A 25,966-nucleotide genomic window follows, 5' to 3' on the forward strand; every position below is an offset into this window, starting at 1 on the left:
TGTATGAATTAGTGTATGTATAATTAATAGTTATAACAAATTTGTGGAACAAAGAAACAAGAAGGGACCATTAGGTTTGTCATAGTTAAAATGTGTAACGTTTACCTTTTATTTTTTGAATCAAGTCAATTGTTCCAGAAATAATCAATTCAACAATGTTATAAAAAAAACAAATATTAGTAATGACACCAGGAGGGAGTATAAAGCAAACTGTTGGACTAAAGACAACATAAAAAGTACATTTTAGATCCTAATATTCCCACTGGCTAAGATACAAGTTTGTCTCTTATGGTTTCTTTCATTTCCATTAGTTATACAAGACATATGAGCTCAGTGTAAATGAGCCTAAATCAACAGAAAAACGTCCACTTAAAGAAATAAAAGAAAACATCTAAGCACATTTTGAGTGAACGTTTACTGTGGTGTTGTCCTCGGTGATAAAAGCTTTCGATGCTCAAACACTAATTTTTGTTCTTCTCTACCCTGTTTTCATACATTATGGCCGGCAAGATTGAGTGTGGTTTGCAATGACAAACAACAAATGTCGAATGTACAGCACAATTAATTATTGCCATTTTAAGAATGATACATTTATGTGGGATTCTAACAGGAAAATGTAACACAAATATTAATTATTATTATAAATTAAACTTAATTGAACAGAAAAGTCTCTTTTTTACTTTCAAAAAGGATGGAGTGAGTCAAAACATGAAAACAAACATATATTTGACCCCAAGCATGTCAGATGCTACCAAGGCAAGCTTGAAATCCACATTAAACACTTCCAATTTTTGGTGTATTTTAGTGTATGTAGAAAATTATGCAGTGTTTAGGAAAAGTCTAAAATGAACAAATGCATAAATGTGATGTGGTCAAATCTTGAAAGTGTTGACGTTGTGACAAGACTTTGTTGCTATTCTATGATTAAAAGTGTTTTTTGGGAGAACTGATGCTGTTTGTGTCAATGTGTGTATCTAACAATTTGTGTACCTCCTCCTATTACATGTCAGAATAAAACAGTATTGTTTTTCCACACAGATTTCTATTCAATTTGAATGATCTTTTTTTACTCTGGAAAGTTTAAACTATTTAACTATCTGAGATAAATAAAATGCTACAAAACGAGTCCCTTGGTTTCAGTGAGTTTATTTATGTCATCTACAGGAGTTTATTTTTGTTTATAAAATCTAATATTTTTTCATCTTTTGCCATGTAGTTGCTTCACTCACTGACTGTGGCACCCAATTCTTGAAAAAATGATATAATACAAGTAACACCGCTCTGAATAGACTGCAGTATCTTAATATTTTGATGGTGAGTTTAGGAGGAGATTACAACTAAAATTGCTTCAGGATTTATTTTGAGAGCAGAAATCATTAGCTAATCTTAACCAAGTTGAGATTAGCAATCAGTTTATTATATCCAGTCTGTTAATGTCTGTGTTTCTTTCTCTCTTTGGCTCCACTCTCGCCTCCCCGTTCAGCTCTCCCTAACAACTCTCCCTCCTAACCCCTCATCTCGAGATGAAACCAATTTTTTAGGCCCCACAGGAGACAAATTACTCCTAATAATCCCTCGTTTCTTGGAGAGGGATTCTTTCGTCCCAACTCAGCCGAGAGACCAGAGCCTTAATGGATATATGGAATTAGGGGGAAAATGTTGGAGATGGATCAGTGATGACAGACAGTATTCTGATTTTCATTTTTGCTTCCAAAAAAATAAATAAATAAATACAGAGAGCCATTCTGTACCTACACATCAGCCCTGTTGATGAGCTGACTCTTGACATGCGAGCTGGTAGTTGATGGCTAATGTAGATTTTGAATCATATAAACAGTTGAAGCAGAAATAATGTTTCAAAGCCAGCATACAAAGCCCCTGATGCAATTATGTGTGACGCACAGCTTTCAGGTACTTTAAACAGCTGTGAGCAAGATTTCATATTTTACTGTAGTTGTATTTCAGATGCTTCCCAAATTGTGATCCTCTGATGTGAAATTGGCTAAACTGAAATATGTAAAACTGCTTGAAAGCTTCCACATCTAACTCACTTTGAAGTTACACCTCTAGCTCTTAATTCTATTCCTTTACTCTTCCTTCTCTCAAAGACCTGGGAAAAAATGAAGCTTTCATCTTGGCGACCTATCACAATGACCCCTCTCAGTGACAGACACCTTAAACAACCAACCAATAATCAACACCTGGTCAGGCAGTTCTAGTAAACAAATCAGGAAGCCCAAATGGCTTGTAATAACAGCCATTTTGATGCTTTTACCAAAGGGGAAAGGCAAAAGATAGATGAAGGGAGAGAAAGTAAAATTGCATGTGTAGATATGTGTATACAAAGATAAGTGAGGCTGTTCTTGCGTTCTTGCTGAAGATGAAACAGTCTTTCAGTATAGTAAGTCTCAAGAAAGTCTGTATGGAAGTCAGTTTTCATCAGTATTGTCTTAAACCTCTCTTTGCATGATTGGTATTTTGTCTTCTAGTGAATGCATCAAATTACTCATCTGGAAGAAATTGGGTGAATTGGTATGTCGGAAACATCAGAAAAAAGTTGCCTTTCAAGTTTTTCTTTGGTCAGTATTATATAATAGCTTTAAATTAGGTGCTACCAGTTCTACTTTTATCTTGTGAGAGCCAGGCCCTCTGAGTCAAGACTTTCTATCAAAACCTTTCACTTCAATTACAGCTGCAAATAATTCAGGGTATATCTCTACATTTCAGCTCTCTGTATATGCTAGGAAAGGAATCCAAATTGCATGATGCTGCCTACACCGGGGGTGCCCAAAGTCGGTCCTCGACGGCCGGCATCCTGCATGTTTTAGTTCTTTCCCTGGTTTAACTCACCTGGATCCAATGATGGCTCATTAGAAGGCCTAAGAAGAACACTGACATGCTGAAGAGGTTGTTGGTACCACCAGGGAGAGAACTAAAGCGTGCAGGATGCCGGCCCTCGAGGACCGACTTTGGGCACTCCTGGCCTACACCATAATTCTGAGGGTACTCTTGCACCACAAATGTTGGTTAAAAAGCAACATTTTGGTCCATTTCACCAGCAGACCTTATGTCCTATATTTGTTATGCTCATTTACATGGCTTGTTGCAATCTTTAAAAGTGACTTGTAGGATGTTTCTTTCAATGTGGTGTCTATATGCCACTCTGTAGACATCTGATTTATGAGGTGTATAACTAACAGTTGCCCTACTAAGGTGACCTGTCCTACCTAAACCATCTCAAGAGTTACCATGAACCTGTTTTCCGATTAATGCTTTTCTTATCTGACCTCTAAACTTGCAAGGAAAGCCTGTTATTAGGTCTGAAATACTGAAAACCAACATTAATTCTATCTTTAGTTTAATGAAAGAAATATGGTATAAGCACCTTTGGGTTAGATACCATTGTGAGCTGCATTAGGATTCATATTATACTATGTTTATAGGGGATCAATTCTCCACAAAACGTTAAAAGCTTGGGATACCATTTTAGAACCTGACCATGCTTTTATTTTTCCTGTTGTGACGGATATTTTTTTTTCCCCACAAATGTTCTGTAACAAAACCTTTAAGGCATTCAGAAAGCATATGTCCAGAGTTTAACTTCTTAATCTCAGAGGGTTTTAGAAGTAATTTCCACCTGAAAAATACATACCAGACTAAATCAGGAATAGCTCCCCAGTCATCAGATCAAACTGAAAACTTGTGGTGTCTGTGTAAAGGAAAAATATCAAAAAATGTTTTTCTAATGTCAGCACTATTGTAGTTGTAATCCTGCCTGGTGTAGTTATCATGTCAGGCTTAAATTGTGGACTCTTCACTAATTTAGTGACTTCTGATGGGAATTATTTGGACTGGATTTTATACAACAGATGGAAGGAGTAGATTTAGTACAAATGTATAATGCCCCTTTCATATATTTGGAATATTTAACTTCATCTTCAGAACTCTGCAACAATTTGTTATTTCCCATTTCCTAATGTGTGCTTGTGGTTTTAACATGACTTATGTCAATATTTTATGTTAGATCTCCTGATCATCAACAGGAAGTTGTATCTGAGACTGAAAAATCCATTACCATTTTTTATGTGTTGTTCTGTAGTATTATTATCAGTCAGTACCTTACCTGAAGCAGAAAGATGTCTCAACATAGGAGAACAGTGAGAAAAGTTAAAAAACTAAAAAAAATAAATATAAGAACTTCAGTTGGGTGCTAGTCAAACATGTAGCTAACCTTTTCCATTAGAGTCATTTTAATGCAAGTCTGTAATTATATAGGTGATAAGTAACATTCTATGCCAAACTTGTTGCAAAATGAAACCAAAAAAGTTAAGCTGCTTTGCAAAGCTAGTTGTGTTAAAAAGCACACAAAATCGGTCATAGCAATATTTTATTGCAAGATGTGACTTAGCAGCTTGTTGCTAACTGAAATAAAGTGTAGAAACATTCATCCAATAATGTGAAGTTGAAGTAGAATGTATGATAGTGTTTGTTTGCTGTTTCAGAAAAGGAAAGGACCTTTCAGTCTATGTTTGTAATGAATCCTAGTGGTTTAACCGTTAACAATCCAATGATACAAATTTAGCTGTCCACAGAAAGCTGTCATTGATTGTTACATATAAGTATATATTCTATCTTTGCACTTGGAGCTTTGGCATGATTTCACATTAAATTGTATTTCTGTTTTGAGTTTTATTTGTAATTCCATCATTATATTGATGAAAAAATATTACATGTAAATCCTGTAGTGTTGCAGTTTGGAATAATGGTTTCCTATAGTTGCTAAAAAGAGGAGACTTAATGAATTCCCTTAAGCAAAATTGGGTTTTGTCACTGAGACTTTGCTGTTAGAAGGAGGGCTATCAGGTCAGATTAGTTTGACCTTAGTGGTAATGGAAGTAGGTGCACTTTGAAACAGCATCCCTGATTGAATTTTTGGCCAGTGGTCTCTAGTTTTTGATTTGAGTTTGTGAATTTTTGATGTAAATGAGTTAGCTTTACACATTAGGAAATGTTACAAATGTTTCAAACAATAACATGTTTTGTAATGTTTATTTTGGTGCTCAACTTAGATTTCTTTTTATAAGTGTGTTTATGGGTGCAGAAAATCACACAGATAACATACAATTTTACTAAATATGGTATGTTTTCATTAAGTTTTAATAAAAAACTTAATGAGGCTTCTAATTGTACACAATATCCCACAAGAAAACAAAAAACAGCTTTCTAGTTAAGATTTGCACACAAAGCATAGGAATATTTCCCTGAAATCCTTACACATGGAGTAAGGCTCTGGATTGATTTATTTAGAATGACAAGTGTAAAACAGCAGACAATTTTGACTGAAAATGGGACTCTGTCAGCTATCAAAGTACATTATTATGTGTTTTTATGGCTCTACCTTTTATTATTAAAACTTTGGTCGGTTGAAAAAACTTGTGTGTGAGAATCTAGAATCCAGCATAGGATAAACAAAGTGAACTTTAATCTTAGGCTAACCTGAATGAATGGGAAGGACTGGGGTGTCACCACAAAGGTTAGGAGGAGGAGCAAAGACATGTAAAATGGAATCCATTCAGGCATGAGAAATATGTGCAGCTGTAATCGTAGATCTGTATCTGCTCTCATCTGGGAGCAAATCTCTTACCTCTGCCAGTGGCACAATGCCCTGGATGTCGGAATTGCTAATGTAGAGGTGGGAAACTTGTTCTGTTTGCTTCAAAGCCGTCTGTGTGTTAGCGGAGTATTCCACAGTCCAGCGCAAAGTCTGGGTTGGCTTCAGATTAATCACGTTGTCAACCTCAAAGTCCAGCTGCATTACCTCATACGAGTGACTGTCCAATCTATAAAGACAGAGAGAGGATATCAGTTATTCGACATGTTTATTGAAGACTCATAGTGACTTTGCCCGGGAGAATGGTTTGCATTCTGACTGCTAATGTGCAGCATGTAGAGTTGTGACCAAGCTTGGATGCTTTATAAACTGCTAATGCAATACATTCGTTCATGGATTGTATTCTTTTCCAAATATTTGAAAATAAAGGTTTTGTATTCCAACACAGAAAGGAATTTGCTGAGAACCAAAGAATTGTTTAAAGTGTATCCACAACTTCTTTAGGACCGCTGTTATATTCTATGTCTTTGAGGGTTCTTTCACACCAGATTAAGATAACCTTTGGTCTCCAAGACCTCCACAACTTGTTCAAAACCTTCTTTAGTCTGAAAGTAAACATGATGGGGCTACTTCTTATAAATGGGTTTATCCTGGCCATCGTAAAAAATTGCTACCACGAGGGGTATCAAACCGGCCAAGGATTGTATAGATCTGACAACAGCCATGCAATAATCAGTGGAAATACAGCTATATATCTGTTAGAGTTATACTGATCTCCATCATCAATTTTTGTCTTGCTAAGAAGTAATGACTATCAATATTTCATTGTTGGATCAATAGCAAGAGAAGATTTAAATGAGAGGAGAGGTTTCTGTACAGTGCTGCACATCACTGCCACCCTGGGAAGTAATTATATAGTTCTGCAACACAATGTGAGAACATCCTGGCAGGTGCAGTCAGAAGTATTGATGCAAATTAAATCTAAAATGAGATGTTAGGATTTAAAAAAAATAACTTTAATAAACCCCCACAACAATCCTATGAAAGTTTTGTGTCAGGGATGTCTCAACATGCAAGTTTGAGTAATTGGTGAACATACTGGATAGTTTTTAATGTCACTATAAGCTTGTCTTTTGTTTGCATTGAATAATCATCTGTTCACCATTCTAAGTTTGTGATGTATGAGGTTGAAAAAGAGTCAGTGAGTTGAATTCATGAATTCCATTTATTATACCAAAGTACTGCTGGTCCATTCTGACATGCTACCTTCAAGAGCTAACATTCAAAATGGCATCCCACAAGAGATTCCCATTCCCTTTGTCTCTCTGGGCTACGCCCCAAAGAGGGCGTTACCTAGTGTGTCATCCTTTACCCGAGCTCTCATTTGAATTTCCTAACATGATTTCCTTTAGGTTAGCTTAGCAACTAGCTAAAAGAGATAGAAGAAAAACACAGAATTATTTATTCTCAACAGCATTTAAGTGGCTCTGTGTTTTTAGTATTAAAAGCAGAATCTGCCACTACCAGTCTGTGAGTGGTTCACTGTCTCTGCTGATGCTGATTGGACTGATGTTCCAGCCCTGTGAACCAGTCAGCTCTGCAGTCTGCTCACCTGGCTGATCATCTGCAGCTGCTTAAATATCGAAACACATTTACATTCTAGGAGACTGTGATTCGATTTGAGCAGCTTACCCTTGTGTCTTTTGTTTTCGGGGCTTAAATGAATGTATGTTTTGGAGACTGCGCTTGATTAGTCACCAATTTAATTTGTCTTGGACCAACACATTGTGTAATGGCCCAGCTACTTCAATTGTGTACTTGGAGGCAGGTCAGGTCTGGTTCTTTTCTCTGTTACCCCTGCCACTTCAACTATTTAGATTACATTGATTATCGCCAGTAATCTCAGAGGTGCTACCTCACATGTATTTATGTGTGGTAGGTTAATGTCTTTTTTGTTTTATTCTGAATGAGGAAAGATTTGGGTAGTTTTAAGTGCCTCAAGTTAGCAGAGTTTTATTTAAATAATTTATTGATTTAGAAACATCCATGGGGCCACAGCTCCTCCTTTAGTTTGATGTCGCCTGACAAGACTCTGGTTTTACTTTTCCTTGTTCAATATTATCTTAAAACACTCATTAAACCTGTTAGGTCTGGTTAACCATACCATCTATTTTATTATAGTACCCTCGTGATGTCTTTCTGAGCTTGATTGTAACACGTAATATGGTCTCAGTTATTATTTAGTGAACAAAATTATTTCCTAAAATGAAGTTAATTTTGTTGAGGGATTCTAGTTTCTTTTTTAGAACTCATTACGTAGCAAAAAGTTTGAGATGTCAAGAACATTATTAGATCTTGGGTTCAAAGAGGGAGAAATCCAGACACAAAGGTTGGACTTTTGTCTGGGTTTCATTTAATAATACATGTTTCCTGTGTGACTTCAGTCACCTATTACAACTGAAGAGAAATGTCTTTGTAAAATGAGCTTATTCTTAGACTCCAAAGCATTTTTACACAGCTAACGCATAATCTGAAATGTAACTGTAGAAGACTAAGCTGAGATTAAGTCTTTAAAATTTAAGTTAGCAATGAATTGATTCACATGAGTAAAGTTGATGTTTACATTTCTGAAGAAAAAAAAAATCAAACTGTGCACGTGTAAGAATCCCCAACCCTAATTCTTAATACTCCCACTGTTTCCTGAAACTGAAAAGTTACATTCGAGAAATTAGTAGTTTGTTATGGGAATAACTGGGCACTTCCTAGAAGTTACCGTGTACTTTTCTAAAACCAATCAGGTACTTTGGTGTGAATTAAAAGGTTACATTATGGAACCTAGCAACTCTTTAGACTGTAGATTTTTGTTGTCTGGTTTGTCTTTCTGCTCACCAGATATCTTAATTTCTTCAATCTTTTGTGTAAAGTATAATAAAAATATGTATTTGATTAATTAGTACTATGAAGATACTCAAGCTTTTTATGCTCCTTCTGCAAATCTGTTGACAGATTCAGAAGGAATTTATGAATGACTGGAAGGACTGAAGTGCTCATTACAAGATCACTGAGCAGAATAAAATTGTGTGTCAATGGCACTTCCAGCATGAATTCTTCTAACTGCTTTCTGAAATGTAACAATTAGGTGCAGAAAAAAAGGTATGCAGTTCACACTAAGTGCAACACAAGAGATATAAAGACAAAGGTTTTCAAAGGTTCAGGTTTTATGATTGCAAGAAGAGACATAATTCAGATACATTTCAGAAAAACAGAAATTATTGTTTTGTCAATTCCCTCAAGGAATCCTCTGTTACATTCTCACACAATCACCCCCACACACATACTCCAGAGACAGTGAATTCTGGATAAAAGGTAAAAGTTTTAGTGTTTAACCTGTTCCAAGACATATGCATTATGTATATATTAAGGTCATGGCAAAAGAAGTCACAGAGGGTTTGCAGTAAATGGTGTCTGTGTGAGAATCAAGGCATTTGTCTGAAGAGATGGGTGAATGATAAGTGAAAGAAGTAGATCGAGGAGGAAAAACTGATGGAGCGTCAGTTTGCCTTGACCTCTTTTACTTCACCATCATGCTTGATTCTCAATCATTTGTCTTCACCTAACCTCATGTCCAGTCTTCCATCATATCCTACCATCACATATTGCTGTTGTTTACAAGTTGGAGAGACAAATGCTACATTTTGGAATATATGCTTTTTTCCTGTTCAATTACCTTCAAGAAAGAAAGAAAAAGAGAACTCCATCTATCCAATGTTGTTTAGTAGATTGGAATAATTTTTGTGTTAAAATGGCCATACAATAAAATAATTGATCTAAATCATTTAGACAAAACTTGGTGGTGAAGTCAGCAAAAAAAATGGCCAAGAAAACTTTATTTTTTTAAATTTGGTAAACATCTTTTCACTCAAACTTATTACTTTTTAGTTTATCTGACATTTTTGTTGCACATCTGTTCATCTTTATTTATTTATTGGTGTCCCTTGAACTCATTTTCCTTTCTTTTCTTTGTTTGTTTCCTAATTGCAAAGGACACATTAGCACCAGCCCAGTTTAAAATTTTCATAGGACAAAAACTCAAAACCTGGATAAGCCTCGACACATACACACTGAGACACAATGCTCTGTCACTCTCACTCTCTGTTTCTGTCTTTCTCACTCTCATAGATACATGCACACAGGCGATACACAAGCAACACACTTCTCCCGTTTCTCCGCCTTGTGCACAAGTCGATAGCACACATGTGCTCAGACCTATCCAAAAATTGTTGAGTGTGTTTCGGGCAGTGTAATCACTGGAGCAGAAAAAGAAATGTGTCTGCAGTGACAGGTTCATTCAGGTGTTAGCTCCGTCACAAGCACTAGGATCTGAAACAATATTACACTGTCCTCTAGTGCATACACATACGAAGACATTCCCACACATAAACACACACAAGCAGTACTCTCCAGAACTCAGAACTGACCAAATAAAAAACATTGTAGAAGTCCAAGAAGCTTTTCATAACTTTTCAGCTTGTTTTTCTTCAGACAAAGCTAATCCTAATGGCTAGTAAACACTAGTCTTTGTGTAATTATTCTATAAAATTTATTTCACTTAGTGAATTGAGTTACTGAAATTATACTAAATGAACTTTTAAATAGCATTCTAATTTACTGATTACAATTGTATCCTTACATCTTTTAGTAGATAAACATCTTACCCGACTTGGTTAAGCAAAGTAGTTAAAGAGGCATACTCTGAATTGTTTGGCTTTAATACATGGAACCAGAAAAATTTGTTTTTAAATAAAAAATTACTAAATTTGAACAGCTGACATAGAATAGTGATTTAAGTTGTAGAAAAAAATGCCAAATAAGTTATTTTAATTTTTTTTGCAAATGTTTGCAAAAGTGGCAGGAAAATTGCTGTTATTTCAGTTGCCCTCTAATATCTGTACACTTTAGGGTGGGATGGGAAATGACCGGTGAATTTTAGCAAATTACAAAAGAGACAAAAAATTCAACAAAATTACAACATAAAACACTAAAGAAACTCAACATTTTTAAAGTAGCCAAGCATCTTGAAAATAAACTTTTTCTGCCATAAGAAAAGCTTTTCTAGCCCCTTTTAAAATGGAAACAAAGTAGCATCTATGAATAATGATGTGCTGCCTGGAACCACAGACCGTGATTCTTTGTTGCTGTAAACTGTATTTTGTGCATCAGGGCGTCACTCTTTGGGATATTACTATTGACTTCTACTAGTAGCCCTTTTGCTTTCAATATTTGACATATTTCCCAATTTCTGACTTGGAAGGGAAGAAAAAGTGTTTTCAGCAACAATTCAAATCACAACTAAAAAGAATAACTTGTGAAACTACTTATATGTATGTACTTTGTGCCCTTGGCCAACAAAAACAAATGTTTTTGAACATAGATGTCTTATTTGACTCACTATAACAATTTATTTCAGCTTAATATGATGCTTAGATATCTACAGGAATTGCTGATTCCAAATGTAGTTTCATAACAGCATAAAACTGGAATAAGCAAAATAAATCAGAAAAAATGCTACAATAATTTATTGCATCTATTGTTAAATTAATTTCAAAGACGTAATGAGAGTCAAGCTTTTCTACAATGCAAATTCAAAAAGTTTGAATACAGTTTAGAAAAATGTCCCCGTCTATTTGTCACTTGATAGCTGACCATAAAATAAGGAGGACAGGCAGATCTCTATCTTTTTGATATTAAATTGCTCCAGGAACTGCTTGGGGAAGCTGGGATGGCTTAGCCTATAAACCCAGATAAACGGAGACACTTCTGGCAGTAGCGAGTGATTTCTGAGATGTGACGGTTGGACTCACTTTGGTGTCTAACTTGTTTGGTACTTATGGGACTCTTGAAGCTGATTAGAAGAAATTATTGACCCTCTCCACCCCTATTTTCTGTTTAGCCATCAATTAAACAACTTAGTACCCAGTCTGGACCAGTGCAGATAAAATTATGAATGCAGTCACAGAAAGATCACCTCTTGTTCTGAAAGGTGGGTTGAGATATTTTGCAGTTTTTAAATATTTCAGGAAATGTATAGTAGTGTGTGCGGGTGTGTCTTTAAATGTATTTGTCATATGTGGCATGCGAGTAAGAAAGGACTTGGCTCAAACACCCAGGGGGGGAAGCACAAGGACACACACAGATCCTGTGACACCTCCAGTGGACTAAGCGCCAAGGACCCGTCCATCTTTCTGTCACAACTGTAACTATAATACACACCAACCTGCACTGGATCAAAACACAGCAGTTTGTGTCAAACTGCTTCATTTCACCGAGAGTTAGAGCTGGCTCATGTGTTTATTCTTAGAAATAGAAATATTGGGGATATTTATTAAGAGACTGAAGTAGAAAGTAAAAGTTTCCAGAATAAGTTTTGGTGGTATCTGCCACTTGGTGTGATTTTGTGGTGTGGCCACTTTATTAAAGGTTAACACATAAGGTTAAGTCCAAAACTGCTCATACTCGTTGCAGATTTAGATTTACTAACACATTTCTTGTAGCTGGAAGTAATTTTATGCTTTGAATAGAACCAGCCTGTATCCTGACTGGAATCTCTTTCATTTTTTAAATGTTCTAATAAAATATAAAAGGGTTTATGTGTAAATGGCAAAATTTGTGCCCAATTTAAATTTTGGAAATTGTTTTTAGACCACCTTTTATTCACCTTTAAGTGGGCAAATTTAAAAAAATATATATATTTTTGTAAATGATATATTTTGAGAAACCAAAGGGGCATTGAAATAATATTTTCACAGCTTTAACAGAAGCATCAATAAAGTGATACCCACTTCATTGCTGTGACAGGTACCACTTCATAAAGACAATGCAAAACTTCAATAGTTACAGAAAAGTAATCAATTTATCTAAAGTGTTTTCCTTAAGGAGGCTCCACTTATGGCTTTTCTGTAATTAAAACCCGACTGCTGACCCCTCGCTGGTTTCTCTCCCTGAAGACAGGCAGGTGGTGAGGTAAAAAAAAACAACAAAAAAAACATCTCCCACAAAGAGGCAAAAGCCACATATACAATCCATAAACATACTCGGAGTCCCTCACACCATGTAGTGAGTGCTCGGAGGACAGGGGTGTCTTATCAAAGAGTACCATAGGAAAGTGGTGGTCTCAGGGGAAATTCAAAGGACAATGGAGAACAAACATACACACACATGAGCCAAAAGACATTCACTGCTGGCAAGAAAAAGAGAAAACATCCCCTGGGAGAAAACTAGGTGTAGCAAAAGGGGGGGATGGAAATGGGAGAAGAACAAGAAAACAACACAGAGGAACAATTCTCCACACTTTGCTCAGAGGAAGTTGTCACTTACAGCATTTCCCCCTCAGCATCTTCACAGCCGGTGGCTCACTGCATGTTTGTGTGTATGCTTCTGTGTATTTGTCAGAGAAAAATAAACTCCTGAGATTCTTAAGACAGACAGATAACTTTTGTGTGTTCTGGACTCAGAGTTGCAACACATTAACACAGAAGCTCCCTGGATTTGGTACCTCACTGACCCCAAAGCCAAGTGTGTAAATATGCACACCATGTTTTGAGGTTTTGTGATTTTATTCTCTCCCATCACACACATGAGAAGGTAAGCACTTATCAAGAAAAACTCAGGTTATCAAAGACAAATTCTGAGCATTTTTTGCTACTACAATAAGATTATCAGCTTCTAGTTATATAAAATGAATCACTGTGAGCAATATAAAACCCAAGGAACTATTAAGTTATGTAATTCATGAACAGATTATCCTTAATTCTTTTAATTAGTTTGAATAAACTCTTGTATCTTTCAAGACTTAAACAGATGCTCTACTATACTTTCATTGTTTGAAGAACAAAAGACAGCAAAATCAGATGTTATAATTGCAAAGTATGAGTAGTTGTTTAAAGATAGAGTGGATTTTTCTTGTTTAATAGGACTCAGCTGAGTTAACAATACTCATGTTTCAGCAGAAATTATAACAATGACTTTACATTAACAAACACAAAAAATGTGACTGAACAGAAGACTTTATTCACTTTATTCACTACAAACCCAAGGAGATAATAAAACCCATCAAATATCCACAGTTAAGTACCAACAATCACTGACATGGCAATAATAAGTGCACTTCTTTTTGAAATTATCTATAGTGTCAGTTTCATTTTTCGATGCACACTTTAAGACTAACAAAAAGGCCTGTGTGTGTGTAGGCGTGTGTAATAGAAGGAGGGGGAGTGTTTCTGCTGTCAAGAATACAGTGAGGTTGTCACCAAGAGGACAGAGGAGACTCTGGGGAAATGAGCTTGCAGAAACAAAGGACAAACACGGAATAACCCTCACATACGAACCAACGCAAACTGGCTCACTTATGTTGAGCTGTGGATTACTACAAGTTTAGTGCTAGGAAAAAATTAATTAATAACACAATGTGGGTATACTGCACTTCTTAAATATTCATTAGAATATGTGCATGACATACCAGCATATGCTCTCAAGGTGAAAACTGATAGATGGCTGTAGGATAGATCAATAGTACAGAACCAGTGAAGAAAGACACACTAAGTGTTCTTGTTAGTGATTTAGTCTTTCTACTTCCTTTTGTTCGTGGATTTAAAAGTACTTAAGCACTATTTCACTTTAAAAAGTCCAAGTAATGCTGAATTAGGTTTGGAATTGTCTAGTTTTAAAATAAAAACAGATCTTCTTTAAAGCTGTAAGATGCTATTTTTCTTAAAAATAAATAAATTGCATTTTACACATTTGTTTAAACTCTCACCATCTCATGACAGTGTGGTATGAGACAGATAATCTGTGAAAAGATCGATCTCCTCCACTTCCTCCCTGTGCTGCTGTCTGTAGAAATGCACCAGTCCTGGTCAAAAACCACTAATCAGACCCAGGAGACGGGTCTCATGCCATATTGTATGACATGACACTTTTAACAAATATGTAAAAGCATATATATTTTTAAAATAGTAAATTGTAACTATAATACAACCACCAGGAGACTAGAACATGTTACTCTAAAATATGCAACCCAGTCTCAAACACACATTTTCTGAGCATTATAAATAAAGGAACCACATGTTCTAGTTTATTCAGGACTTTGCTGCATTGTAGCCTCTTCCTCAAGGTCTTTTAAGGCGTCATGTGGGGCCATGATGATTTAATAAAGGCAATCACTCAAGTAGAATACCATCCTCAGATTGTTCTTGTAGCCCAAATCCACCCTGGCACATGTAGGCAACCGGTTTCTCTGTAGAATGCATGAAATGCTGACAGGACATGTGAAAAAAAGGAAGCATCAAGTATAAGCCAATTATTATTTTATCTGTGATGTTTGATTTTTTTTTTTTTTTGAATGTCCTAATTTGAAGAAAGTAGTTAATTAGATTGAATCATTCTATATTTTTGCTGTAAGCAACATTTCTGCATATTTTTCGTCTTGCAAATTTCCCTGCCTTTTGAGGAATTGTTTTGTTTTTGGTGTTGCCACCGATGCTACTTATTTTCTTGTATGACTGCACATAGGTATTTCTCTGATATGCACAGAACCCCTGTCAAGCGCCTGCAAACACAAACATAGGGCCATGTCATCTCTTTTTCTTGTTCAGTCTTCAATGTTCATAGCTATCCCCTACCCAGACAGCAAAATATTTCCCCCTTTCATGTCTAACATACACAGGTGGCAAATGCACACCTTTGCCACACATACTGCTTACTTTTATCATTCACCCATTAAAGTACTGCCTCGTACTCTAGTTGTTTTTCCTCATTTTAACACAAGCTACATGTTCTCTCTTTTCATCACATACACATAAGGGGACAAACACAAACCCCGTCATGTCCCTACACCAACAAAAAAACATGCAAATGCTTTTAAGAGAGGCCCAAAAAAAGTCTACTATACAGTGTGGGTCTGCACCTCTGCAGGAAGATGGGTGGATAGAGTAACAGCTTCTTTGGCATTGCGTTTTGCTGTTTTTAGCTTGTCTGAGTAGGTTGGAGGATAATTTCTATATCTAGTATTAAGGACGAGTGTCATTGAATGATGAGAAAAAAAACAAAAACATTTAAGAGTGGTAAATTGAGCCAGAAAAAAGGGGTTCAGAAAGGTGCATTGACATATTTGTAGTTACTTAAATCTTAATGCCTAACATGGAAGTACAAGAAGCCTTATTTGACCTTGCTCTGAAAGCAGTTGAAACCTGCTTCAAATGTTTTACATTTACATGATAACATGATTATTTAATCTTTTATGACCCAAGTAGTAAATCTATATTTAATAAAAATGTTCAGTATAAAATAAATTAGACTTTGAGGTTTTCTCTTAAAATAAAAATTGGATTATAAATCCAATTTTGTTTAAATTTTAAACAAGCAGCTTTACATAGCTTGAACTTTTTGCTTGAATTTGTTCAGTAAAATTGAGAACTGAAGGTAATCATTTATACCATAAAACACAATTATGCTACATTAATAAAACTAAATATTTTTATGCTTTTGAGTAAAACAATTTTTCACTTGTTGATTTTCTCTTAAATTTACTAATACATCATAAAGGAGAGGTCATGTTTCTCCTGTTTCAGCAACTGGTTGCCTGATAAATCATCAATAGAATTTCAGATTCCTTTGCAAAGATAAAACTGTAAATAATAAAACTTCATCTTATGTCAGAGATCTGACTGTTCAGGTTACTAGTGATCATAATAGAGAAATGAGAGGCAGGCTTCTCTTCTGTGGGACCAGCTCTCAGTTTTAGTCAGTGAGGCAGAAACCCTGTCTACTTTAAGATTAGGTTTAAAATTTTCTTTTTGATAAAATCTATAATTATACTTGCTTAGTTTATTCTGAGCTGCTATAGGCTTAGGCTACTGGAGGACATCCTGATCACCTTTCTGCACTTTGCTACTTTCTCTCACTATTCTACAATTTAGTATATTTGGCTGTTGTATGACCTTTCAACTTTATATTTGCTCTTTGTTTTTTTCTTTTCATATAAGTTACATCTTTGTAATCTGCCATTCAGTTGTGGCAGATTACAAAGATTTTGTTGGAGAGAAGTTTTCCTTTCTCCTGTCACTACATGGAATATTTAGTCAATGTCACAATGCAATTAACTGTGTACCGTTTCTATCTGCTCATCCAGGAGAAGTGAATGCTGCAAATCATTGACTCGATGTGATCTGCTGGGGTTAAGTCTGCATGTATGATTGGTTTGAGATTAATTGAATCTGAATGGAAATGTTTGGTTTTTTAAATAATTGATTTCACTGGATAATTGTCACCAAATTCTTACTATAAAATTCTGCCATTTTAATGAAAGACATATTTATTTTAATGGTTTTTATGAAGTGGTTTTTGTTGAGAGAAACTTAACTGGCACTATTGTGTAAAAATGTTTGACAATATTTATTCTTTTAAGCACACATAAAAAGCTTCAGTAAAGGAAAATAGATAGATCTTCAAGTATAGTAGGAGGCAATATGAGAAAAAAAGGCACCAGAAAACAAGTTTTGTAGATAAAAGAGGAGAGATGGAACAAAACCACCAAAGAGAAATAAAATATGAAACTGAATCAGCGCTCATTAATTCCAATGCAGAAATTTGACTTTGATATTCTTTTCCTTAACAATAATTGCTGCTTCATGATTTAGAAATTGCTCAAGAACTCTAAAGTTTAAATACACTGCTTTCTGTGCACCACTGACATACAAAATGACTGTATGTCAATGAGTTTCTTGACTTGTCTTTCAGATAACGTATGGTACTGGAAGATTCAGGTTTAATGGAGCAATTGATCAAAGTACTCTACCTTGTGATGACATTCAAACAACCCGAAGTCCTACAGCCTTATTTTAGCTCAGATGAATATAGAAAATAGTGTAGAAAAATATTTTTGTCGGAATTTCAGTAATAGAAAAAAAATGTAAATGTCTTCAGTTATGCAGATGAATGAAAAGGGAAGTGGAAACATAGAGTTAAATAAAATTCTAGGTATTTATTAGACTTCTAAACCATTTTGCTCTTTTCCTGCACTATAATTTGTCAAAACTTTGCTTTCCGACTAATAACCTTTCATTTTGAGATGATAATTCTGGTGTTCTTTCAAAACCGTCTACTCGCTTTGTAAGAGCTGAACTTGGTATACCATAACACCTTAAAAGCAAGAAAACCTTTAAAAGAACAAGGAAAGGCGTTGAGACTTTTTCTTCAATTTAAGTTTTGTGTAAACATTCATGCTATGATTCTCAAAGTAGAAGGAACAAAACATAGGCATCAGTCTAAAATTTGATCCTCAGTAAAAATGTAGACTGAGGATCAAACTAATTTTCAAACAAACTCAAAACTTTTGTGTCATTGCTGCTAGTCAGTGTGCTTACTGATGTCCAAATAGGATGTAACACGGCCGTGAGATTTTGGTCGAAGAGACATAAGTCACATGGCTGTACAGCATGTTTGCTCTGATATACACTTTATTGGATCTTGTTGCACTTAAATTCCCTTTTGCCAGTCTCAACCACTCAGACACACACAGTGACATGTTATCGATCTGTAGGGGCTGTGGAAAAAAATCCTGGAAAAAAGGAGATTGACAGTTACAAGCAACACATACATGTTGTAAACTCTGACACTTGCACAAGTACAGTCAAACATCTAATATTTAATACCACCACTTTATCAACATCCTAAATTTTATAGGTCATCCAGCAGACTGAAACAGGGTTTTTTGATCAAAATACAAAGTCAACGCAATATTGCAACTAATTTTTTTTCTAAATACACAAAAATTTGCCAAAATTTAAGTTGTTGAGAACAGATGGATGGATGGGCGGACAGATTCTTATGCCATCACATCAAAAATGGTTACCATAGTAATTTTACTGAGAACATGTTTTTAAAAAAATATATATTTAAATTTAAAGCATCATAAATGGTAAACAAAGTCAAATTCCTTGTTTGTGCAAATAAATGAGGTGAATAAAATAATTTTGATTCAATTAGTCTAACTGAATGACTGCAGTTCAGGAAGTGAATTAGTCATCCATCAATTCAAAAGCTAGTTATTCAATTCCACTTTGTTTCTATAAATGTCAAGTTCAAATGCCTAGCCCAATAATGCCCACACATTTTTTTCTTTTCCCCCCAACTCTTTTGAAAAAAAAGAAGAAAAGATAAACAGGTAAGCAGAAAAGCAACAAGAAAAAAACATGGATGAAAATACATCTATAAAAACTCTTTTTTTTGGTTTATATAACAGAACAGCTTTTCCATTTTTGTAAAATGGAAAAGACGCCAGCATAAATGAAATTCATTGAAATAAGCCTTTTACCTCATAAAATGTACTCATAAATAAACTAAAATTAGCCAATAGCATACTAATTTCATCTGAAAATTCAGCAAAAGTAAAAAATAAAGAGATTGTCTAAAAATCGTCTAAATTAATTCACCATGTTCTGCACAGGAAGCACTAGTCTTTTCTGCAGAATGAGCAGCTGGTCATGAGAGATTCTCCCCTTCAGGCACAAATGCAGATACTCTTACTCCCACATACTCTTACAAGAACTAATTTTCTGCTTCTCCTGTTGGATAATATATTACGACGGACATGTCTCTATTGCACAGGTACATGCAAGTGCAAGTCTTGTAGATTCATGAGAGTTTATGCAACAAAGCATTGTGTGTTTCCATGGGAAACTTCTGCTTTTAATACAGTCAATGGTTCTACATTTTCTTGATTTCTCGTTGATTGTGTAAACTCTTTGTCTCCTTGGTGAACTCGTTTTCATCATGAGTTCTTCATTCTTTCAGCTTCTGAATGGAAAACGACTCCATCTCCGGCATTATACCATGTGATAGATTTCTGTGCGCCCACACATACTCACATTTGCACATACGCACCCTGACAGACACTCCGAAAGAGGAAAAAAAGAGAAGAATGAATTATTAATCTTGCCGTCTAATTATGGCGTGGGGCCCAGAGAGAGATATGATCTTGGGGAAATCACATCTAACAGTCATTTATCACAACAAATAGAGTGAAAAACACAGAGAAGAGGAGAAGAAAAAGGAATGGAGACAAGAGAGAAGAAGAGAGGCCAAAAGAGGAGCAGCAGTAAAGACTAACTCACTCTGCTATCAGATAGTGCTATTAAAATATGCTAAGGAGATGCAGGGATAGAGAGTCAAGAGGAAGGGTAAAAGGGGAGTCTAAAGTAGCAAATTAAGAGGTGCTCAAGGGAAACTGGGGCCCCACAAGAGCCTCTAAATACAACTGAAATTGGGTTTACAGGGCAACACATTTCGAAAATAAAGTTTGAATATGTGAAGATAAAACAAAACTATGCCTACTCAAAAGAGAACAATGAATGAACCAAAGAAATTGTACAATATAAACTGTTTTTCTCATTATATCTCTTTGAAGGTAATAACTAGCAGCGTTAATTTCGAAACAACTATTTGATGCAAATTACAAAAGATGCATCTCGAGTCCACTTCACATAAGCTTAAACTGAAGTGTTTAAAATAGGTTATTACATCACTGAAGCCATGATAAAGACAAAAACACATCATATAAGATCTATTAACTGCCATTAATATTATTCAACTTGCGTGTACGTAACATAAAAATGCTGTTTACAAGGATAAAATGTAACTTATTTTGTTAAGACCATAATCTCCTGCTCATTTGTCATCTCATACACCTGTTCCGATTTTACTATGATGTTCACTCACTTCAAAAGTAGGAGCACACCTAACTGTCTAAGGTTTAAACTAAGTAAAGCTACTTCAAATGTACTGTACAATGTTCTAACCAGGCGCACCTGCGTAATATTTGTCATTTTAAAGAAGAAAATAATGAGTGTATTCTCCTTAAATTCTCACCTAAATTTTTTACATAAATCTTTAGGTCTTTTCTTCATCTTTGTTCATATACAGCTGTTAACTGAATTGTTCAGTATTATTAAACATACTACTATACATCTATATGTCCAAATATGTAAGAAGAATTGTACAGTTTTTGGAAAGGTGAGGGTGAATGTCATTTTCATTTATGGCTTTAAGCGTTTGGACCATTTAGACAGAATCACAGTGATGATCATTGTCCACAAATGGAAAAGAAATATTGGAACATTGATTAACCATCCCCAGGAGCAGTATTTGATTTGGTTAGAATGATTCTGGGCAAAAAAGGCATTTATAGTAGAGTTCCAAAACCAAAACCATTATAGGCCAAAAGAAAATCCCCACAAAGATATCTCTCACGTTAATGAAAGAACATCTTAATATGAAAAGACTTAAGGGAAAATATTTCGTGGACCAACTAGACAAAAGTGTAACCACAATTGAGTAAATCAACAAAGCAATAAAGTCAAAAGAAACCAGAAAGTCCAATTAAATATGCCTTCAAAAATACAGTTTTTAGAGAGGCATCATGAAATTACTTAAAAACTTAAATCTCAGAGATTAGCTGTGGCTGTTACAATGTGAAAATCAGGGCCTGATTATTTGAATATCATTTCTCCTGAATAAATCACTATTTAAAATCTGTTTTTTATAACTATTTAGTTTATTTTTGTCTGACATGATCTGATCTGAATTTTGGTGTGACCAGTGTAAATAAGATGGGATATCTGAAAACTTTGATGCTGTGAACTTAGGAAGAGAAACACTATGTAAAAACAGTTTTCTGTATTTCTGGTACTAGGTCACATTATTTCCTCATGTTCTGCTTAGTCAAAAGATTTCATCCATACAAATGTTTCTGTGCAACCTTGTGTGACCCATTACACAGACTAAGCATTCATCCGTTGCTGATAAATCAAAGGTAATGCTGATGATCCTCCTAAAGCCCTGATGCTGTACTTGTGGGAGGTGACGTGCTTTTTGGCCTCTCATTTGTAATCTGACCAGTTGTTTACTAGCTCTGCAGGGTTCTTTGCTTTTAACTGACACAGCTGAGAGCTTCTTTTACTTTCCCCCATCAGCGATTCTTTTTCTGCTTGTGTTTACAAACCCTTTCTCTCATGTGTCAGTATTTTACTTTCTTGCTGTTCCTGTCATTATCTTTGATCAATATATCATATTTCAGCTACTAGTTGTATATTTGTGATGGACTGGTGACCTGTCCAGGGTGTACCCCGTTTCTCACCCAATGGCTGCTGGACGTAGACACCAGGCCCCCTGAGACTCTGGAAGGACAGTCAGTAATCTGTGGATCATTGGACCAGATCTTTAACCTCCTGGAGTTGCTAAAAGACTCACATGAGTTTTGGCTGTCCAGTTCAGATGTCTTTTGTGGAGTAGGAAACGATTTGTCACTTTGTCCCTGTGAAACATTTTGTCTGGGTGCTAGGGGTTGGCAAATCAGAAGCTGTGTTGGCCATATTAAAGTTGGTCTTATTTCCCGTTACTGTGTTGTCTTTTGCAGGGCTACCCTTTGTCTTCCAGTGCAGTATGTGGTGTTACAGGACAGAATTTCAAGGCATTTAATGGAGAGAGAAACTGGTTTGGGAGCCTCAGGAGCCCATGAAGTAATACACAGCCACATGTGAACCAAGACGAGAACCAGCTCTTCCAAATTAAAGGCCAGGATTTTCAACATGGACAGCAGGGATTATTTTGTACAGATTGGGGGTCAGTCTTTGGCTCAGGTGGAGCACATTAATATCTTGTTCACATGTACATGAAGAATGGCTAAGCCTCTCCTGCAGTAATGCTGGCATTACTCTGGTCTATGGTAGAAAGAGGAGAGCTAAAAAGACATTCCAACCTTCACCTATGATTATTACATACGGATTATGACTAAATTAAGGCTGCAACTAAGGGTTACTTTAGTTATAAATTAGTCTATTGATTATTCTGATGATTAATCTGATAACAAAAAAAATTGGCACACTTTAGCCTTTTTTACACAATACTGGAAATACGTTAAAAATACAAATAAATAATACATTTGATAGAGATGCCTACTGGGAGCTACCCTTTGGAGGTTCTCAAAGCATGTCCTACTGGGAGGAGACTGAGAACATGTTAAAGCGACTACAGTTACCTTTTGGCCCAAGAATGCCTTGGGATCTCCCAGAAAGAGCTGAAGAGTGTCACTAGGGAGAAGGATCTAAGGTTTCCCTGCTGGACCTGTTATCCCTTTGACCCGATGACATAGGATATGTGGAGGAACAAAGGATGGATAGATTAATGGATCTGGTGCTTTTCAAGCATATATGGTGACTGGAAAATATTTGCAAGAATATATTACTGTTATACCAAGGTTAAAATTAAATGAAGAAAAGTTTGTCATTTATTTTTTTTCCACATGGTTTATTATATTGCAACACAAACATTTGTTCATTATAGACTCTAACTGAGAACCTATTACATTTTCCACAATATTATTGCTATTTTTCAGTGTAATCATAATACCAGTATATGACATTTGTTTCTCCTGGATAATTTAAATCACATACATTTCATCTCCTTAGGATACCTTCACAAAGTGACAGTGAAAGAGACAGAATATGTTAGATTTTACCTGGTGGAAATTACAGATAACATGCATTTATCTATATTTAGTCTGTTGTCAGCTACAGATGTTTTTGTCTGGCACAGAACTAAGTGAAGTTAAATCATCTTGTATAAAATCAGAGCCTAAAGGTAACACTAGATGCATCTGTTTGTCACACTGTGCAGAGCTTATCAAATGTGAGTCCACAACAAGTTGCAAATGAGGATGAATTGCAAAATCAGCTTCATAGAATCTTCAGTGAGTGTTTAAAAATGTACGATAAACCAATAAAACCCTCTCAAGACCTTTTCATCACACGGCCCCTCCACAGTCCAATAATCCACCTCTTTTGGGACTGTGCCATGCGTAAATTTAGCTACTAATAAAATACACAAGGGGTATCTGGGCTGTGCCGTGACGAGCTGTAGTGGGCCGAGCCGAGAGAGTGACTGAATCAGGCCAGGTATCAAATCCAGCCTGTCAGCCATGCAAACCGAGGACCCACTCAGGCCTTAAGAAATAAAAAAATAAAACACCACCTCCCAGAAGGCCAAGCTCGTTGCATTTTTACTTCCTGTCTCTGACAGCTTAGAGGGAGATGTGTCTGATTGTATGTTAAGGGAAGCAGGTAGATGGACAGAAAGAAGACATTACACTTTTGTTGGAGTCATTATTTACAATATACCACTAAAAGTGGCCAAAGTAAAAATAGTAAAAGTAAAAATAGTAACATTTCTGAATGTATATAAATAGATGAATGGAGAAATTCAGATGTAAATCATAACTGCATGCGAAGGTGTATGTAGTATGTATAACATACAAGTGATTCATGCAGATCACTTGTCAATTGACAAGTGATGCAAGTGATGCAAGTCATGCAAGATGACTGTGGGATCTCTTGTTTTATTTATTGTTTTATGTGTGTTATAAGGTCTGGCATCCCTTAATAAAACTGACAAAGTTGAAATGCAAAGCAAAACTACAGTACAAAAAGCAAAACTACCCAAATAACATCAAAATGTGGGGTCCAGCACTGTGGTGTCACAAACTGAAGTCACTTTGACCAAACTTTAAGTGTATTTATGTGTGTTTGAAGGACGAAAGAGGAGAAAAATAGACAGCAACACATGAGTTGAAAAAAATGACATTGATTACGTTTGGTTGTTTCTTTTGATTTTGCCAAAATGCCAAATAAGGGGGCAATTGGTTTGAGGTTTTCCCTGAAAAAAAAGCAAAAAAAGCAAAACAAACACCCACAGATCTGTCTCCATTTAACTCAAATTTAAATCTAGTTTTATGTCAAATTGTGTGAAACAGAAAGTCATGACCACCTCTGATGAGCTTTCCCAAATTGCTTAACACATTTCATTATTTTTCAAAGGTTTTCTTTAAAGCATCCATTTACAAAATTTAACTAATTTTGGTATCTTGAACTGACCAAAGTTTAATTTTATTTTATTTCAGTTAAACAAATGGCCATGGATTTTATTACAGTGCATGTGTGTATTGGATTTTACCTGCATGAGCCTATTCTTGAGCTAGCAGGAGTTGGTTGTTTTACTGCTTAGGGAAATGCATGAAGATACATTTATTAAATGACTTAACTGCCAGAAAGCTCTCTATACACAAATACATACTACAGGCACACACTGTTCTCTTTGCTCTTGGAGTAAATTGGCAAGTAAATGCTAGGACACTTTGCACATGTTGACACCTCTGGCATTAAAACACTTACTGTCGATTACAGTGGCGGACATCCAGGTCACTTAATGTAGGTGAAAGTAAGAGACAAAGAGACAGAAAGTGTCAGGGGGAGGTTTGGACTTTTGATTCCTTCAGCAAAAAAGAGAAAAAAAGTCAGACTCATGCTTTTAATGCCTTTTCCATCTCTAACAAAGACACACACAGCAGGAACCTATTATAAGTGGTAGATGTTGATTTCAATGTTTTGTCAATTAGGATTTTCACACCTACAGCTTAACTGATTCCAAGGTGTAATTTCTTGAGTTATTTAGGGAACTATGAAATGATGCTATTGAAATCATTTCCTGAAAACCTGAATCTCAAAAGGAAAACAGCTGCTTTTCTATCACTCATTGTCCCTCTGGTTGTTTGCAGTCAAGCATGAAAGAAATAGTGTCATCGTCATAGGCAAAAATAAAAATAAAAAAATAAGCAATGACCTAAACCCCAAAATGCATAATTGCATGTTTAATTGTTTTAAAAAACTCATTAGCAGGCTAAAAAAAATACTGTGATCTTAGTGTTATAATGAAATATCATGCTTGCTATTAAATTTTATTAAGTCACAAACCTCTTGATTTCCATTAAACCGTGAAAAAAAGAGAAAAAATAAAATTGCTTTTATCTGCATATCAGGTTTTCTTTACATTGCTTAGGTTACCAGTTGCAAACCTTTGCTTCTTATTTGGGATCAGTAAATATCCCTTAGTACATGTGCAATTATTATTGTTTTTGTTAATGTGTAACTTGTTATGGAAAAATGTGAAACTGCACAATAATGTTCTTAATCACAGATTCCTATTGGCTTAACATTTCTAAAGTGGTTTTAGAAGCAGTTTTGTGTTTGAAGGTTTTTGCATAAACTTTCTCTGTGGTTGTTTAATAAACATCAACTATCAGGTTATCACCAATTGTCTGCCCTAAAATAAGGCAGACAATTGCACAACCATGCATTTTCCCATGGTAATGGTGGGTTTTAACAATTTAAATATTAATTCACTCTTAACTACTTTCATAAAAGGCTTTTCTCACAGCCATCATGAAGGTTGGGGACAAAACCAAATACATGG

General features: G+C 35.5%; 1 protein-coding gene across 1 annotated transcript in view; it reads right to left on the reverse strand.

The window, feature by feature from the left end:
- Positions 1-25,966, reverse strand: part of LOC102217012 (transmembrane protein 132C-like) — a 224,800-nt gene that overhangs the window by 51,121 nt on the left and 147,713 nt on the right. The window contains exon 5 of the mRNA XM_005801012.3: positions 5,645-5,840. Within this exon, the coding sequence (XP_005801069.3) occupies positions 5,645-5,840 (196 nt within the window). The remainder of the gene's footprint in view (positions 1-5,644; positions 5,841-25,966) is intronic.

This window comes from Xiphophorus maculatus, chromosome 12, assembly GCF_002775205.1.
Source record: "Xiphophorus maculatus strain JP 163 A chromosome 12, X_maculatus-5.0-male, whole genome shotgun sequence".
In the NCBI taxonomy this organism is placed as follows: domain Eukaryota; kingdom Metazoa; phylum Chordata; class Actinopteri; order Cyprinodontiformes; family Poeciliidae; genus Xiphophorus; species Xiphophorus maculatus.